Source organism: Leishmania martiniquensis (genome assembly GCF_017916325.1).
Source record: "Leishmania martiniquensis isolate LSCM1 chromosome Unknown contig_5, whole genome shotgun sequence".
Taxonomy (NCBI): domain Eukaryota; phylum Euglenozoa; class Kinetoplastea; order Trypanosomatida; family Trypanosomatidae; genus Leishmania; species Leishmania martiniquensis.
The window spans coordinates 1-15,294 of NW_027124991.1; the positions used below are offsets into that span (position 1 = coordinate 1).

The 15,294-nt window shown below is 52.6% G+C and overlaps 3 protein-coding genes across 3 annotated transcripts; all 3 read left to right on the forward strand.

Annotated features, from left to right (window-relative positions):
- Window positions 1-1,860: 1,860 nt before the first annotated feature.
- LSCM1_08293 (uncharacterized protein) lies at window positions 1,861-2,859 on the forward strand (the record flags this gene model as incomplete). The annotated part of the gene is made up of 1 exon (XM_067325626.1): window positions 1,861-2,859. One exon carries the CDS (start codon window positions 1,861-1,863, stop codon window positions 2,857-2,859), a length of 999 nt encoding a protein of 332 aa, XP_067173765.1.
- A 1,208-nt stretch (window positions 2,860-4,067) lies between these two features.
- On the forward strand, window positions 4,068-6,845 carry LSCM1_08294 (uncharacterized protein; the record flags this gene model as incomplete). Its single annotated transcript, XM_067325627.1, has 1 exon — window positions 4,068-6,845. The coding sequence occupies one exon, from the start codon at window positions 4,068-4,070 to the stop codon at window positions 6,843-6,845; it is 2,778 nt and encodes a 925-aa protein (XP_067173766.1).
- Window positions 6,846-8,078: 1,233 nt separating this feature from the next.
- LSCM1_08295 (uncharacterized protein) lies at window positions 8,079-8,546 on the forward strand (the record flags this gene model as incomplete). Its single annotated transcript, XM_067325628.1, has 1 exon — window positions 8,079-8,546. The coding sequence occupies one exon, from the start codon at window positions 8,079-8,081 to the stop codon at window positions 8,544-8,546; it is 468 nt and encodes a 155-aa protein (XP_067173767.1).
- Window positions 8,547-15,294: the final 6,748 nt, after the last annotated feature.

The window sequence follows — 15,294 nt, forward strand, 5'->3', positions numbered from 1 at the left end:
GCCTGCTTCTAGGGAGCGCATTGTTGCATGACGTGACGCTCCGCCTCACAGCGCATGCTAACATGTGCCCCAAAGTTCTCCTTGGGGCGTCGAATCTTATCGATGACGACTTCATCGTGAGACGGTTACCTCATTGGTCGAGAATCGTACCAGCCGTGCGCAAGGCTGATGGGAAAGGTGAAGCACTCTCCACCCTCGTGTGACGACAGGCGAGCTTGAGACTGCTTACACAGCAGCGCATTTCACGTTGGATAAAATTGCATCTCATAGAAGCCCCGACGCCGCTCTTGGCACCTGTGGTAGAAGAGGGAGCCACAACACGACACACTAAGTAGGAGGTGCCACGCTTAGGGTGCAAGGCTTTTCTTCTGTATGAATCACCAGCAGTGGTGTATGTCGCACAGCGCCTCAGCATCCTTGGCTCTCATGAACCCTCACGCGCGAGAACTCGAAGGGCTCCGACGTCCAGATTGCCAACCGACACAGTTAGCTGAGCTGCACATGCTGCTGCCGATCAGATGGCTTTCCCTGTCGCTGCCAGGAGAGGCTTGGCGCTTCCCTTCGTCTGTAGTTGCGAAACTTCACCGAGAAACCGTTTACGGGATTTGCCGGTCTCGCCCAACTTTCGACGGACGCGTTCGAGAAGCAGTCGTGCGGCAGCGATGGTGTCTTTAAGGAGGCCTACGACGCACTTTGTTACTTGTGGGAGTGGAGGGGCGAGCTGAGCTCTATGTAGGCCTACACGATGACTTGCTGGTACGCCGGATTCCACCGCGGCGTTGGGCTGCTTGGCTCATTGGTTTCCTCTTTGCGTTGAGAGCGACCAGAGTTCTGAGAGAGAGCACTGCCATGACGTTCTAAGCAGCATCCATAGGGGCTTTAGAGGCTCTTGCTGAGGCATCCAGTGCACCCTGATCAGGAGACGGTACTCGCGACTGTCGTGGGTTTTTCTCAGCTTGCCGCCCCCACGCGAAGCAACACTGGGGAAAAAAGCGCTTGTGGAGCAGTGACACAGTAAGGTGCGTGCGCGGCGTAGGGCCGTGCCCAACTGTCCATGCGATCGGCTTCTTGCATCTGTGCTGAGCTCGATACCACCCTCTCTTGCCGCGACCGTGCTGACCGGGGAGGCAGACGCCACAGCGCACACACGTGACTTGCTCGAGCTCAGCGACGAGTATGAGGTGACGCTGGCTGTGACTGCGCAATAACCCACCCCAAGAAAGTACGCAGGCTGCTACGCGCCCACTTCTTGTACAAACGGCTGCTCGCTAGCGTAGTCCCTCTCATACTTATACCTCTCTCCATGTGCAACATGCTCACTCAATCGGCGAGAACAAATCTCCGCGCAAAACTAAGCCTGCAGTGACGGGAAATACTTTGTTCCGTATTCTCTTCGTTCAAGCTTATCCAGCAGCGCTCTTGCTGTATTGGGCCAAGATACAGCAGTGGCTCACGGCCAATAATACACGCCATCTCCCCCTACGTCCCTCGCGCACTGCGCGAGCTGCTCAGAGAGGACAGATATGAAGAAGGTCATAGCTGCAACCTGCCTAGCAAGGGATGAAGCACTTGAAAGACAAGCGGCGCCGCGCAAGTCGCTTCTGTGCAGTTTCTCGAGCGATACCGCCGCTCTCTCACATGTCCTTCTCTTTCCCATCCCTTTTTCGGGCCTCATCTCACCCCTTTTCTCCTCCATCGCCGCGCGAGCACTGCTTTCTGATTTCGGGTCTCACCTCCCAACATACACACACACACACACCCAGCAGGCAGCGGCGTCCGCCTACGTTTATTCTTGCGATCGTTCTTACAAGAGCGCAGCCATTGCCGCACGCATCTCTCCTTCAACTGGCTTTAGCAGCCATGTGGGCCCTGACTTCTCGGCCGATTCAGAACGCCGAGGCGCTGCAGCTGATGGAGTACTACAAGAAACGCAACGCGCTGCAGAGCAATAAGTGGCTTCTGCCACGCCACCTCGCCTCGTTAGCCGTCCGCCCTCGTTACCCAGCACAGCTAGTGCTACCAGCTGACAGCGTGATTCAGCCTCCCCTCCGCGCCGTTCCCTTCTTTTCGCTGCCGTCCTCAAGAAAGCGTGACATCCTCGACTTGTTCCCACCGCCGTACTCGCCGCTGGGCTCATGCTTGTTTCTCGAGTGCATCGGCGCTAGCATGCGATGGCGTCCAGCGTCCACGCTGGAGTGCTTCGATGCCGCCTTCGTCTACAGTGACTCTCTGTCGTCCCGCCAACATCTGCTGTGCACCCCCGACTGTGCCCCGAGCGTGACTCTCCCGGAAGAAGTGACGGTGTACAACGCACAAGAAACAACTAACCCCTTTCTGGTCGATGATGACCTCGTCCACCGCAGTCTGCTCGACGGTAGGACATTCCAGCATAACATCGCGAGCTCGCTCACCACTATCGCAGCGCAGTTCAACTACACTTCATTTGACTGGGTCGAGGCGGCGGAGATCTCCGCCGCGGGCCTTCGCGTGTGCGCCGGCGCATCGCCTCATCTAGTGAACTCCGCCGAGACACTGAGAATGGTACACATCTCGCAGCTGCCGTCCAAGCAGCAGAAGGAACTCGTGAACGCAATGCCGCGTTTCACTCTCATCAAAAGCATGTCAGTGACCTTTATCTTCCAGAAAAAGCGCTGGTACCATCATAAATCGATGCAACTGAGGCACCCACTCCTCCGTCGAGATGTTCCCTGCTGCACGACCTCACAGCTACAGGCCTTGCAGCCGCTTCTTTGGGTTGCCGTAGACCTTAACGTGGACTTCCCCGGTGTCGTGACAGAGCGCGAGCGCCTCATACACCGCCTCTACTACAACTCGCAACAGCTGGAAATGAACGGGTGATGTGTGCCACAACGTTCAGAGACGTGCGCAGATTCCACAAGAGACGAGGGGGGAAGGCGAACTATTGAGAAGCCTCCCGAGAGGACCTTCTTTTGGCGAGCTTCACCTCTTCTCCACGACTCCCCTTTGAGCGCCTTTCGCGCCTTCGTAAAGATTCACGGATTTCTCTGCTGCGCGAACGGCTTGCTCCCACGGCCTGCAGCGACTCTGTTGGCACACGAGCCAGTGCCGACACGTCGTATCACCGCTCCGCCGTGGCCACGCGTCGCCACCTCTGCATACTTTTCAGATACCCCCTTCTCAGTGGCGCTCAGCCGTCTTGGTCGAGAGCGCACACCATTTTTTATCTTTCGCGTTTCTTAGATACATTTCTATATCCGTCTCTCTGTCTATATGTATATATATATGTGTGTGCGTATAAGTGTGTGTTCTGCTACCCGCATCATCTGCTCTCTCTCCCCCCTCTCTCCTCAAGTGTGCTCAAGTGAGATGCGCGATCCCGTCCTTTTCTATCGGATGGCGGCAACGCTTTTAGGAAAGCCATGCGCAGGCGCGCCAACACAGTGGAAGCACAGTACATTAAAACAATGTTAGCAGGATGGCGGTGAAGGTGAGGCCGCACCACTGTGAGTCTGCGCGCACGCCGAGGTTGCCACCCTGGGATGGCCACTTGGATGACCGCTTACCACTGCTCATCGCAGTGAAACTGCTTCAGTCTCCTCCTTGTTGCATCCTGCTTCTCACGGCCGCTGTATCCGTGTGTGCGTGTATGTGTCTGTGGCTGTACCGGCACCCCTTTCACCTCTCACGTGCTCCGCGCTTGTTGCCGCCCCCTTCTGCGTCACTTCCCCCTTTCTAGAAGAATAACATGTCTCTCTTCCCCAACGATCTCTCACGTCGCTACCGCTCAGTCCTTCGGCAGAGCCATTCAGTGAGTGACTTGCGCGCTTCCCTGCTAGCTGGGGATTGCATGAGGCCGTCCCGCGGTTCTCCTCCTCACAACCGCTACCTCCCAGGACGGCGACGCTGGAAGAGGGAGACGACGCAGAGAGGTATCCGTCGCTACCGCCATCGTCCGCAAGGCGATCCCGTTTCTTCATTCGAGGCACGGCAAACGTAGCCACCCACCCACACCTACCCATACAACAACACGAAAGAGAGCAACTTCCCTACGTACATCTTTGAACTAACAAGAAGCCGTGCGCACCATGGGCGGACGCCGCTCTCGCTTGACGCTTTACTGGCTCACGGACAAAGAGTGGTTCCTTGGTGAAGACGAATGTGTGCGGCGGCTATCTGGGTGGCCATCGTTCCTGAGCACCGACAAGGAAGGCACACTCTCGTTGGCGTCGGAGCATCTGTTCTTTGATGATGGTGGCCCCAATGTCATCGTCTTCCCGCTCTCAAGGGTAGTAGACGCTGGCGTTCGACTCTGTGATGCGCACATTTCGGTTACGTTCAAGTGTAAAAATACACTCCTGCGCGAAGTGCTCATGCCACCCAGCGGACTGCACTCCATTCCTGGCATCTGCAGACCATACCCGAACAAGGAGGTGTGGGAGTTCCACTTTGCCCGAACGTCTGAGTGGCTCTCGGAGTCCCTTCGTAGTCTTTTTACACGGCATCGAAGCGAGGATATACTCTCACGCCGTGAGGTTGCTTTGCAGAGCGTTTCCACCGCTGTCAGCTTCTGTGTGCGGCGGCAGGTGCCGATGCGCGAGCAGAAAGGCATTCTCTACATCGGAGACGCCGACCTGACCTTTGAGCCGCTTTTCCCTTTACCCGCGCACGGGGTGGTGAGGTTGGAGCGCCACCAGTGCCGGCACACCTTTGCTCGGTGGATCATCTTCGAGGCAGTTGGGCTCGACGTGTACACGTCCGAGTCACCCGAGGCGGCACCTGCGCTATCGCTCATCTTCCAAAACCCTCGCGAACGGGACCAGGCGATGCACCTGCTCTCTGAACGCCTTGGTGTTCCACCCTACCGCGTGTCCATCCAGGCTATCGTGGACGCATGGAGGCACCGTTCCATGTCCAGCTACGAGTACCTCCTGCATCTAAACAAGTGGGCATCGCGATGCGCCAACGACCTCTTCCAGTACCCTATCTTCCCTTGGGTACTGGCCGACTACACATCACCTGAGCTGGACTTTTCTCAGCCCTCGACCTTTCGTGACTTGCGCAAGCCCGTCGGCGCCCTCTCCCCATCGCGCCTGGCCCTTTTGCAGGAGCGCGCTGAGTTTCTGCGGGAGGCAGAGGAGACGGCATATTTGTACTCCACGCACTACTCCTCTGCGGGTATCGTCGCCTATTACCTCGTGCGCCCACACCCGGAGTACCAATTGAGTCTGCAGGGCGGCACGCTAGATGTCCCGGAGCGCATCCTGGAGTCCATTTCACAGCTTTGGCGAAGTGTCACGACAAACTCGAGCAACTTTCGCGAGCTCATTCCTCAGTTCTTCAACGACGACTTCGCGGCACTCTGCGGGCCCCCTCTCCTTCCTCTTGGTTTCCGCGCGGATGGGTCTCCGGTGGCCGCCTACGTGAAGCTGCCTCCCTGGGCAGTGAGTAGCGAGGACTTTGTGCGGCAGCATCGGAGCGCCCTCGAGAGCGATATGGTCTCCGCGTCTCTCCATTCGTGGATCGACCTCGTGTTTGGGATCGCGCAGACTGGAGAGCAGGCATCCGCGGCAGATAACCTGTTTCACCCCTTCTCCTATCCACAGTGCGGAAGGCAGCCAGGCGTGCCTGGGCTCCATCTCTCGTCCCGCGAGTACGCGAGAGAGTTCGGCAACGTGCCCATTCAACTCTTTGCCGACCAACACCCGCCACGCACAGCGGTAGTGCACACCCTCGTGTGTACGGCGGAGGCATCAGAGGCTTGTGGGTGCGCTAGCGAGTGCGCCAATCAGCAGCGCATCTTCCGCATGATGGAAGAGCTGCAGTTCATGGACGACACGACAGACACCCTATTTGGCTCGGCGAGCCGAGAGGACGAGGACACGCATGGCCTCCCCGCACAAGCCGCCAACCTCACCATCATTTCCACAACCTCTCTGGCGTGCCGCTCAGCTCGCTTTGTCACGCTGGGGTACATTGAAGGCACCGTACCCGCTACCACGACGGCAGAGTTGCTTGTAGTCGGCAATGATCAGCGCACGGCAACGCTGTTCAACGTCACCACGGGCGACCGCATTCGCTCCTTTCCTGATTTTGATGGCCTCATCACCGCCACCGCCTTCCACAAGGGCAACATGTTCCTCTTCACGGATAGCAGAAGCTGCTACGTTTTGTCGCTGGCTTCGCAGGCGGTGGCGCACTACACCGCGGAGCTAACGCCGGCGCCTGTCATCCACGCCTGCTTCGCATCGCAGCTGGCCGTTCTTGCAGACTCGAGCGCTCAACTCTCGGGCTGGGTACAGCAGGGCTGCACACCCCTGTCGTTGTTCGAGTCGTCGCTTTCGTTTACGTGCGAGGCCTCCTCCCGGGTCGCGTACATCGGCGCCTCCGCAGATGGTGACGCGGTGGTTGCCGCTACAGAGGAATCGGAGGTCTTTGTCTGCTGTGGAGGTACCTGCTACGAGTGTCTGCTCCAACAGGTGCCTGCTGTGTCAACGGTCCTGCATGTCATGCCAGCCGATAGACCCACGCATTTTTGGGTCTTCTTCGTCGAGGAGGCCGCTCTCTACGATCTTGGAGGCCTTCCGCTGAGGCGCATCGCTACCACTCCAGCGTCCATGATGACGTGCCCCTGCCTGGCCTACCAGCCCTACCCGCTCCTCTTGCGCGTGGATAGCGGCGAGCTCGAGGTGTTTCAGCTGCTGCAGACCGGTGAGCGCGCTGTGCCACTGCCGTGCAGCCGGCTGAAGTCTCTCCACGTCTCATCCGCTGGCAACCTCGTCGCCTTTGTAGGCAGCTCCGTTGCCGATTCGAAGTCGCCGCTCGCCCTGACAGTAGTCGCACTGACGGCTCAGACAATCGAGTGAAGGGACTCCGCTACGACATGCCGGCGTACCGTGTCTCCCTCGACATTGTGCGCTGTGCGCGACGTTTGGTCGGGTGCGCCCCGAGACGCTTCTCTCTGATGTTCTCTTACTCTCTCCTGTGCGCCTTACCGCACCGGGTGCGTGGACGAAACAAGTGGGTTCAGCATCGCCACATATACGAGCACCGCAGCTGCTATCCCCCTCAGGGACGTCTTCTGGGTGGCCGATTTCTATAAGGGAAAGCAGCACAAAAGCATCGCTTTTGGCCCACACGTAAACCTCGTCAGTCACGCGACCCCCCCCCCCCAACAAAGTCCAGACAGCGACGTTTACTCTCTTGCGCAGAAAGTCCCCCCCTCGGGTAGGGCAACGGCATACATCTGAGTGTTTGTGGCATCTCAAAGAGCTATTACCCCACTCGATGAGAAGAAGCCCTGCAGTCCACGTTATCACTGCCACTGCCAGCACCACTTCTGCTGTTCACAGGGCTCAGAGACAACGACACAGAGTGGAAAGAACGGTGTTTCGCTACTCACATGCGCGGTACGATTCTGGACAAAGTTGCGTCGAGGCGACCTGTGACGGCAAGCGTCTGCGCCTCTTGTATGGCACGCAAGCTTACGACGTCACGCAAACTTGTATCACCGGCGCTATACCACTCCATCCAGGTGAGTATGGCACAGATACACAACACGGGGGAAGTCGTCGGTGGCGCCGGCATCCTAGAAGTGACTCCACTAGGGCTTAGGAGGCAGAAGGAGGTGGGAACAATGGTATCGTTTTGCGAAGAAAAAAAGAGAGCAAAGGAGTCTTTTCAATGAGCTCAGAGGTCGCGTTGCTGTAGTGCCTCCCTGCCGCTGTTTCGTACAGCATGGGGAGCCTATGTGAGGCCAGATGAGGGCCAGATGGCGTTTCGATGACGCTGCGTGGCAGAAAAAAGAACAACTGTTGTTGGCGAGCGAAACCGGGGTTGACGCCTGCCATACTCTCTTTCTCACATCGCCGCCCTCCTGCTTTCCGCGCCCGCTCCCTTCCCTATTGCAACAACTCGTGCAACTTTTTCTTTGTCCTTCGGGGCGACAATGACTCATGAACGGTATCTGTGTCGAGTGTCGCCCCCGCATTTCTGGTCCACATTTCATCCACTCCTTAAGTTCCGCGCCCTCTCGATCCCCTCGGAACTCCGGCGTGCCTTGAAGTCTGTTCCCTCCTTTTTACTGCACCCCCGTCCACATGCCTGCACCAAAGTCGATCTACATCGCCGGCCCCGCGGTGTTTCATCCCGATAAAGGCGACAAATACTACAGCAAAGTGCGCGAACTACTCAGCCAGCAGGGAGTGGTGCCGCTTATCCCAGTGGACAACGTTGTCAGCGGAGCACTCAACATCCGTAACAAGAACATCGAGATGATACAGGCTTGTGACGCCGTCATTGCTGACCTCTCACCCTTTCGCTCCAAGGAACCGGACTGTGGAACCGCCTTCGAGGTCGGCTACGCGGCAGCTCTGGGGAAGCCGCTGCTGACGTTCTCCTCTGACACGCGGTCTATGGTGGACAAGTACGGTGGTGAAATGGCGGAGGGCCTCACCGTTGAGAACTTTGGCTTGCCCTTCAACCTGATGCTGCACGACGGTACAGAAGTCTTCGACTCCTTTGAGGCGGCCTTTGCCCACTTCGTGAAGTACCACCTTTCCTCGTGAAGTCGACTATCTTCTTTAGCGTTCCTATTCCCTCTTCTTCCGCCTCTCTTTTTACCCTTATCGTCTATCTTGCCCCTAAAAGTCGACGACCGTCCAAAGGGCACTGCGCGCGCACCGGAGATAATATCTCTGCAGGGGAGGCCTTTATGCAGGATCACTTGGTTGCAGTCACCATGGAAAGTTCCGCTGATGCGCTTCACTCTCCGCTGAACAGTGACAGGCGCCTACACGGCAGCCCAAATCAGAACATATTTCGTGAAACAACGTAGTATCGTATCTGTGAGCGAAACAGAAAGGAAGTATACTGTTGTGTCATGGAAGGTCGTGGCATCAACTCATCCATGAATGCACAAACACCAGCTAAACCGCCGTCTTCCCCCTCCGACCCATCACTATGATTGATCTTTATGCGACATCTAATAAGCAGGCTTCCCTCCTCCGCGACGAAGACAAGCTGCCGTACATCTTATCCTCCCCCTGCCTGTTTCTGCCATCTACTAAGCTTCTTTACTCAACGCCTGCTCCCTATGCAGGTCGCTCCTGGTGTTGCTCTGCTGAGGCACTTCCCCTTCAGAAGTGAGCTCACGACTGCCGATGTGATGTTGTATCTCTTCTGTCTTGACGCTCCCACTGCTATTTCCCGCTCCCCTCCCGTCTCCATCTCTCCCATGACCACGACTTCAGCGACAGCAACAGCCTGCCTAGACTCATCGCACTTTCTCTCTTTCTTTTTCTGAGTAGTGACTCCACTGCCGTCCTCTCGCCAATCGTGGCACGACCCTATCCTACCTCTCTCTCCTATCTTGTTCTTGAAGCCTGTCACTGAAAAGGCTACTCCCGCTTCTGCTGCTCGCCATCTCCCCCTCCACCCCACGACACCCCAGCAGAAAAAAAAGAGCATGCTAGTGCCCAAGTCCGGAGTGTAGCTACGCTTCAACTCATGTGACACCTCGCAGGAACCGTCTCCACTCCCGGAGATGACAGATCTTCATGCCAGCCCCGACAAGGCTCTCATCACTGCGCCACACTGATGTATCGCGCTGCCAGCTGACGTAGGCTTCCTCCATCACCTCCACGATTCCTCACGCCTGCAACATCTTTCACCTTCGCCTCAAGGTAGCACTTTTGACAAAAGCATGAGCAAAGCTGACTGCCCGCATGCCCCTCCGGCTCAGCATCGCTTCCCTTCCTTTTCTTCAGCTGTACGACCTCCACGAAAAAAACTACACTTCTCTGGGATCCCCTCATTTCTCTCGACTCTCAGCTACAAACTCATGCTTTCTCTTGAAGGCCACAGATTTTGTATCAACTTCTTTGCCCTTTGCATCATCTCGGCACACAGTGAAATCCCTTACGTATTTTTGTCCCATCATGACTTTCTCAGCACTATAAAGCGTTCGCGGAGCACGATTCAGTGACTTCAATACATTTTCTCCGTGTACTTTGAGCGCCATCAACCAGACCTCCGGTTATCGCTGAAACGCAGCCCCTTCTAAGGTTTCACCCCACTCCAAATATTTCACGGGACAAGAACGCAATCCAACGGCAAACTTTCTCTTTTGCGCATTTTAGTGCCCTCACGAAACTGCGCACGGGATTCTTTTTTCTCTCGATCTCAGTGGCACCCTCCGCATAACGTCTTTTAAGCTGACCTTCCAAAAAAATATTTCCTCTCCTTTACGATCACTCCCCTCTGCAGACCGCTGTTTTTGTGCCTCTTGTCTACATGTTGCCTCGAAAGCTCCCTAAACGACGCCTTTGAGCGCACGGTGAGCAATCGAAGCCTCCCCTACTCCCTCTATGCTACCATCGCTAATCCATTTCTAGCAACACGTCGAAGAATCTCGCTGGGAGGAAGCCGCTAACCGCATCCTGTATGCGCCTTCCCGCGTCCCTGACGGATGAGAGCACCGCTGTGAGCAAAACTTCCCCTTTCATGTGAAGGCTAGCACTTCGAATTGCCAACGCCCGATGAACTCCATTGGCAGCACAAAGCGCTACCTTCACAAACGGTACGCCAGTAAATCACTAACAATAACGCCTAATAAACAAAACACGGTGCCCCTATGACTCTCAACCGCTTTTTCACATCTACGGTTAGGGTTAGGGTTAAGGGTTAAGGGTTAAGGGTTAAGGGTTAAGGGTTAAGGGTTAAGGGTTAAGGGTTAAGGGTTAAGGGTTAAGGGTTAAGGGTTAAGGGTTAAGGGTTAAGGGTTAAGGGTTAAGGGTTAAGGGTTAAGGGTTAAGGGTTAAGGGTTAAGGGTTAAGGGTTAAGGGTTAAGGGTTAAGGGTTAAGGGTTAAGGGTTAAGGGTTAAGGGTTAAGGGTTAAGGGTTAAGGGTTAAGGGTTAAGGGTTAAGGGTTAAGGGTTAAGGGTTAAGGGTTAAGGGTTAAGGGTTAAGGGTTAAGGGTTAAGGGTTAAGGGTTAAGGGTTAAGGGTTAAGGGTTAAGGGTTAAGGGTTAAGGGTTAAGGGTTAAGGGTTAAGGGTTAAGGGTTAAGGGTTAAGGGTTAAGGGTTAAGGGTTAAGGGTTAAGGGTTAAGGGTTAAGGGTTAAGGGTTAAGGGTTAAGGGTTAAGGGTTAAGGGTTAAGGGTTAAGGGTTAAGGGTTAAGGGTTAAGGGTTAAGGGTTAAGGGTTAAGGGTTAAGGGTTAAGGGTTAAGGGTTAAGGGTTAAGGGTTAAGGGTTAAGGGTTAAGGGTTAAGGGTTAAGGGTTAAGGGTTAAGGGTTAAGGGTTAAGGGTTAAGGGTTAAGGGTTAAGGGTTAAGGGTTAAGGGTTAAGGGTTAAGGGTTAAGGGTTAAGGGTTAAGGGTTAAGGGTTAAGGGTTAAGGGTTAAGGGTTAAGGGTTAAGGGTTAAGGGTTAAGGGTTAAGGGTTAAGGGTTAAGGGTTAAGGGTTAAGGGTTAAGGGTTAAGGGTTAAGGGTTAAGGGTTAAGGGTTAAGGGTTAAGGGTTAAGGGTTAAGGGTTAAGGGTTAAGGGTTAAGGGTTAAGGGTTAAGGGTTAAGGGTTAAGGGTTAGGGTTAAGGGTTAAGGGTTAAGGGTTAAGGGTTAAGGGTTAAGGGTTAAGGGTTAAGGGTTAAGGGTTAAGGGTTAAGGGTTAAGGGTTAAGGGTTAAGGGTTAAGGGTTAAGGGTTAAGGGTTAAGGGTTAAGGGTTAAGGGTTAAGGGTTAAGGGTTAAGGGTTAAGGGTTAAGGGTTAAGGGTTAAGGGTTAAGGGTTAAGGGTTAAGGGTTAAGGGTTAAGGGTTAAGGGTTAAGGGTTAAGGGTTAAGGGTTAAGGGTTAAGGGTTAAGGGTTAAGGGTTAAGGGTTAAGGGTTAAGGGTTAAGGGTTAAGGGTTAAGGGTTAAGGGTTAAGGGTTAAGGGTTAAGGGTTAAGGGTTAAGGGTTAAGGGTTAAGGGTTAAGGGTTAAGGGTTAAGGGTTAAGGGTTAAGGGTTAAGGGTTAAGGGTTAAGGGTTAAGGGTTAAGGGTTAAGGGTTAAGGGTTAAGGGTTAAGGGTTAAGGGTTAAGGGTTAAGGGTTAAGGGTTAAGGGTTAAGGGTTAAGGGTTAAGGGTTAAGGGTTAAGGGTTAAGGGTTAAGGGTTAAGGGTTAAGGGTTAAGGGTTAAGGGTTAAGGGTTAAGGGTTAAGGGTTAAGGGTTAAGGGTTAAGGGTTAAGGGTTAAGGGTTAAGGGTTAAGGGTTGAGGGTTAAGGGTTAAGGGTTAAGGGTTAAGGGTTAAGGGTTAAGGGTTAAGGGTTAAGGGTTAAGGGTTAAGGGTTAAGGGTTAAGGGTTAAGGGTTAAGGGTTAAGGGTTAAGGGTTAAGGGTTAAGGGTTAAGGGTTAAGGGTTAAGGGTTAAGGGTTAAGGGTTAAGGGTTAAGGGTTAAGGGTTAAGGGTTAAGGGTTAAGGGTTAAGGGTTAAGGGTTAAGGGTTAAGGGTTAAGGGTTAAGGGTTAAGGGTTAAGGGTTAAGGGTTAAGGGTTAAGGGTTAAGGGTTAAGGGTTAAGGGTTAAGGGTTAAGGGTTAAGGGTTAAGGGTTAAGGGTTAAGGGTTAAGGGTTAAGGGTTAAGGGTTAAGGGTTAAGGGTTAAGGGTTAAGGGTTAAGGGTTAAGGGTTAAGGGTTAAGGGTTAAGGGTTAAGGGTTAAGGGTTAAGGGTTAAGGGTTAAGGGTTAAGGGTTAAGGGTTAAGGGTTAAGGGTTAAGGGTTAAGGGTTAAGGGTTAAGGGTTAAGGGTTAAGGGTTAAGGGTTAAGGGTTAAGGGTTAAGGGTTAAGGGTTAAGGGTTAAGGGTTAAGGGTTAAGGGTTAAGGGTTAAGGGTTAAGGGTTAAGGGTTAAGGGTTAAGGGTTAAGGGTTAAGGGTTAAGGGTTAAGGGTTAAGGGTTAAGGGTTAAGGGTTAAGGGTTAAGGGTTAAGGGTTAAGGGTTAAGGGTTAAGGGTTAAGGGTTAAGGGTTAAGGGTTAAGGGTTAAGGGTTAAGGGTTAAGGGTTAAGGGTTAAGGGTTAAGGGTTAAGGGTTAAGGGTTAAGGGTTAAGGGTTAAGGGTTAAGGGTTAAGGGTTAAGGGTTAAGGGTTAAGGGTTAAGGGTTAAGGGTTAAGGGTTAAGGGTTAAGGGTTAAGGGTTAGGGTTAGGGTTAAGGGTTAAGGGTTAGGGTTAGGGTTAGGGTTAGGGTTAGGGTTAGGGTTAGGGTTAGGGTTAGGGTTAGGGTTAGGGTTAGGGTTAGGGTTAGGGTTAGGGTTAGGGTTAGGGTTAGGGTTAGGGTTAGGGTTAGGGTTAGGGTTAGGGAGGGTTAGGGTTAGGGTTAGGGTTAGGGTTAGGGTTAGGGTTAGGGTTAGGGTTAGGGTTAGGGTTAGGGTTAGGGTTAGGGTTAGGGTTAGGGTTAGGGTTAGGGTTAGGGTTAGGGTTAGGGTTAGGGTTAGGGTTAGGGTTAGGGTTAGGGTTAAGGGTTAAGGGTTAAGGGTTAGGGTTAGGGTTAGGGTTAGGGTTAGGGTTAGGGTTAGGGTTAGGGTTAGGGTTAGGGTTAGGGTTAGGGTTAGGGTTAGGGTTAGGGTTAGGGTTAGGGTTAGGGTTAGGGTTAGGGTTAGGGTTAGGGTTAGGGTTAGGGTTAGGGTTAAGGGTTAAGGGTTAAGGGTTAAGGGTTAAGGGTTAAGGGTTAAGGGTTAAGGGTTAAGGGTTAAGGGTTAAGGGTTAAGGGTTAAGGGTTAAGGGTTATAGGGTTAAGGGTTAACGGTTATGGGTTAAGGGTTAAGGGTTAAGGGTTAAGGGTTAAGGGTTAAGGGTTAAGGGTTAAGGGTTAAGGGTTAAGGGTTAAGGGTTAAGGGTTAAGGGTTAAGGGTTAAGGGTTAAGGGTTAAGGGTTAAGGGTTAAGGGTTAAGGGTTAAGGGTTAAGGGTTAAGGGTTAAGGGTTAAGGGTTAAGGGTTAAGGGTTAAGGGTTAAGGGTTAAGGGTTAGCGGTTAAGGGTTAAGGGTTAAGGGTTAAGGGTTAAGGGTTAAGGGTTAAGGGTTAAGGGTTAAGGGTTAAGGGTTAAGGGTTAAGGGTTAAGGGTTAAGGGTTAAGGGTTAAGGGTTAAGGGTTAAGGGTTAAGGGTTAAGGGTTAAGGGTTAAGGGTTAAGGGTTACGGGTTAAGGGTTAAGGGTTAAGGGTTAAGGGTTAAGGGTTAAGGGTTAAGGGTTAAGGGTTAAGGGTTAAGGGTTAAGGGTTAAGGGTTAAGGGTTAAGGGTTAAGGGTTAAGGGTTAAGGGTTAAGGGTTAAGGGTTAAGGGTTAAGGGTTAAGGGTTAAGGGTTAAGGGTTAAGGGTTAAGGGTTAAGGGTTAAGGGTTAAGGGTTAAGGGTTAAGGGTTAAGGGTTAAGGGTTAAGGGTTAAGGGTTAAGGGTTAAGGGTTAAGGGTTAAGGGTTAAGGGTTAAGGGTTAAGGGTTAAGGGTTAAGGGTTAAGGGTTAAGGGTTAAGGGTTAAGGGTTAAGGGTTAAGGGTTAAGGGTTAAGGGTTAAGGGTTAAGGGTTAAGGGTTAAGGGTTAAGGGTTAAGGGTTAAGGGTTAAGGGTTAAGGGTTAAGGGTTAAGGGTTAAGGGTTAAGGGTTAAGGGTTAAGGGTTAAGGGTTAAGGGTTAAGGGTTAAGGGTTAAGGGTTAAGGGTTAAGGGTTAAGGGTTAAGGGTTAAGGGTTAAGGGTTAAGGGTTAAGGGTTAAGGGTTAAGGGTTAAGGGTTAAGGGTTAAGGGTTAAGGGTTAAGGGTTAAGGGTTAAGGGTTAAGGGTTAAGGGTTAAGGGTTAAGGGTTAAGGGTTAAGGGTTAAGGGTTAAGGGTTAAGGGTTAAGGGTTAAGGGTTAAGGGTTAAGGGTTAAGGGTTAAGGGTTAAGGGTTAAGGGTTAAGGGTTAAGGGTTAAGGGTTAAGGGTTAAGGGTTAAGGGTTAAGGGTTAAGGGTTAAGGGTTATGGGTTAAGGGTTAAGGGTTAAGGGTTAAGGGTTAAGGGTTAAGGGTTAAGGGTTAAGGGTTAAGGGTTAAGGGTTAAGGGTTAAGGGTTAAGGGTTAAGGGTTAAGGGTTAAGGGTTAAGGGTTAAGGGTTAAGGGTTAAGGGTTAAGGGTTATGGGTTAAGGGTTAAGGGTTAAGGGTTAAGGGTTAAGGGTTAAGGGTTAAGGGTTAAGGGTTAAGGGTTAAGGGTTAAGGGTTAAGGGTTAAGGGTTAAGGGTTAAGGGTTAAGGGTTAAGGGTTAAGGGTTAAGGGTTAAGGGTTAAGGGTTAAGGGTTAAGGGTTAAGGGTTAAGGGTTAAGGGTTAAGG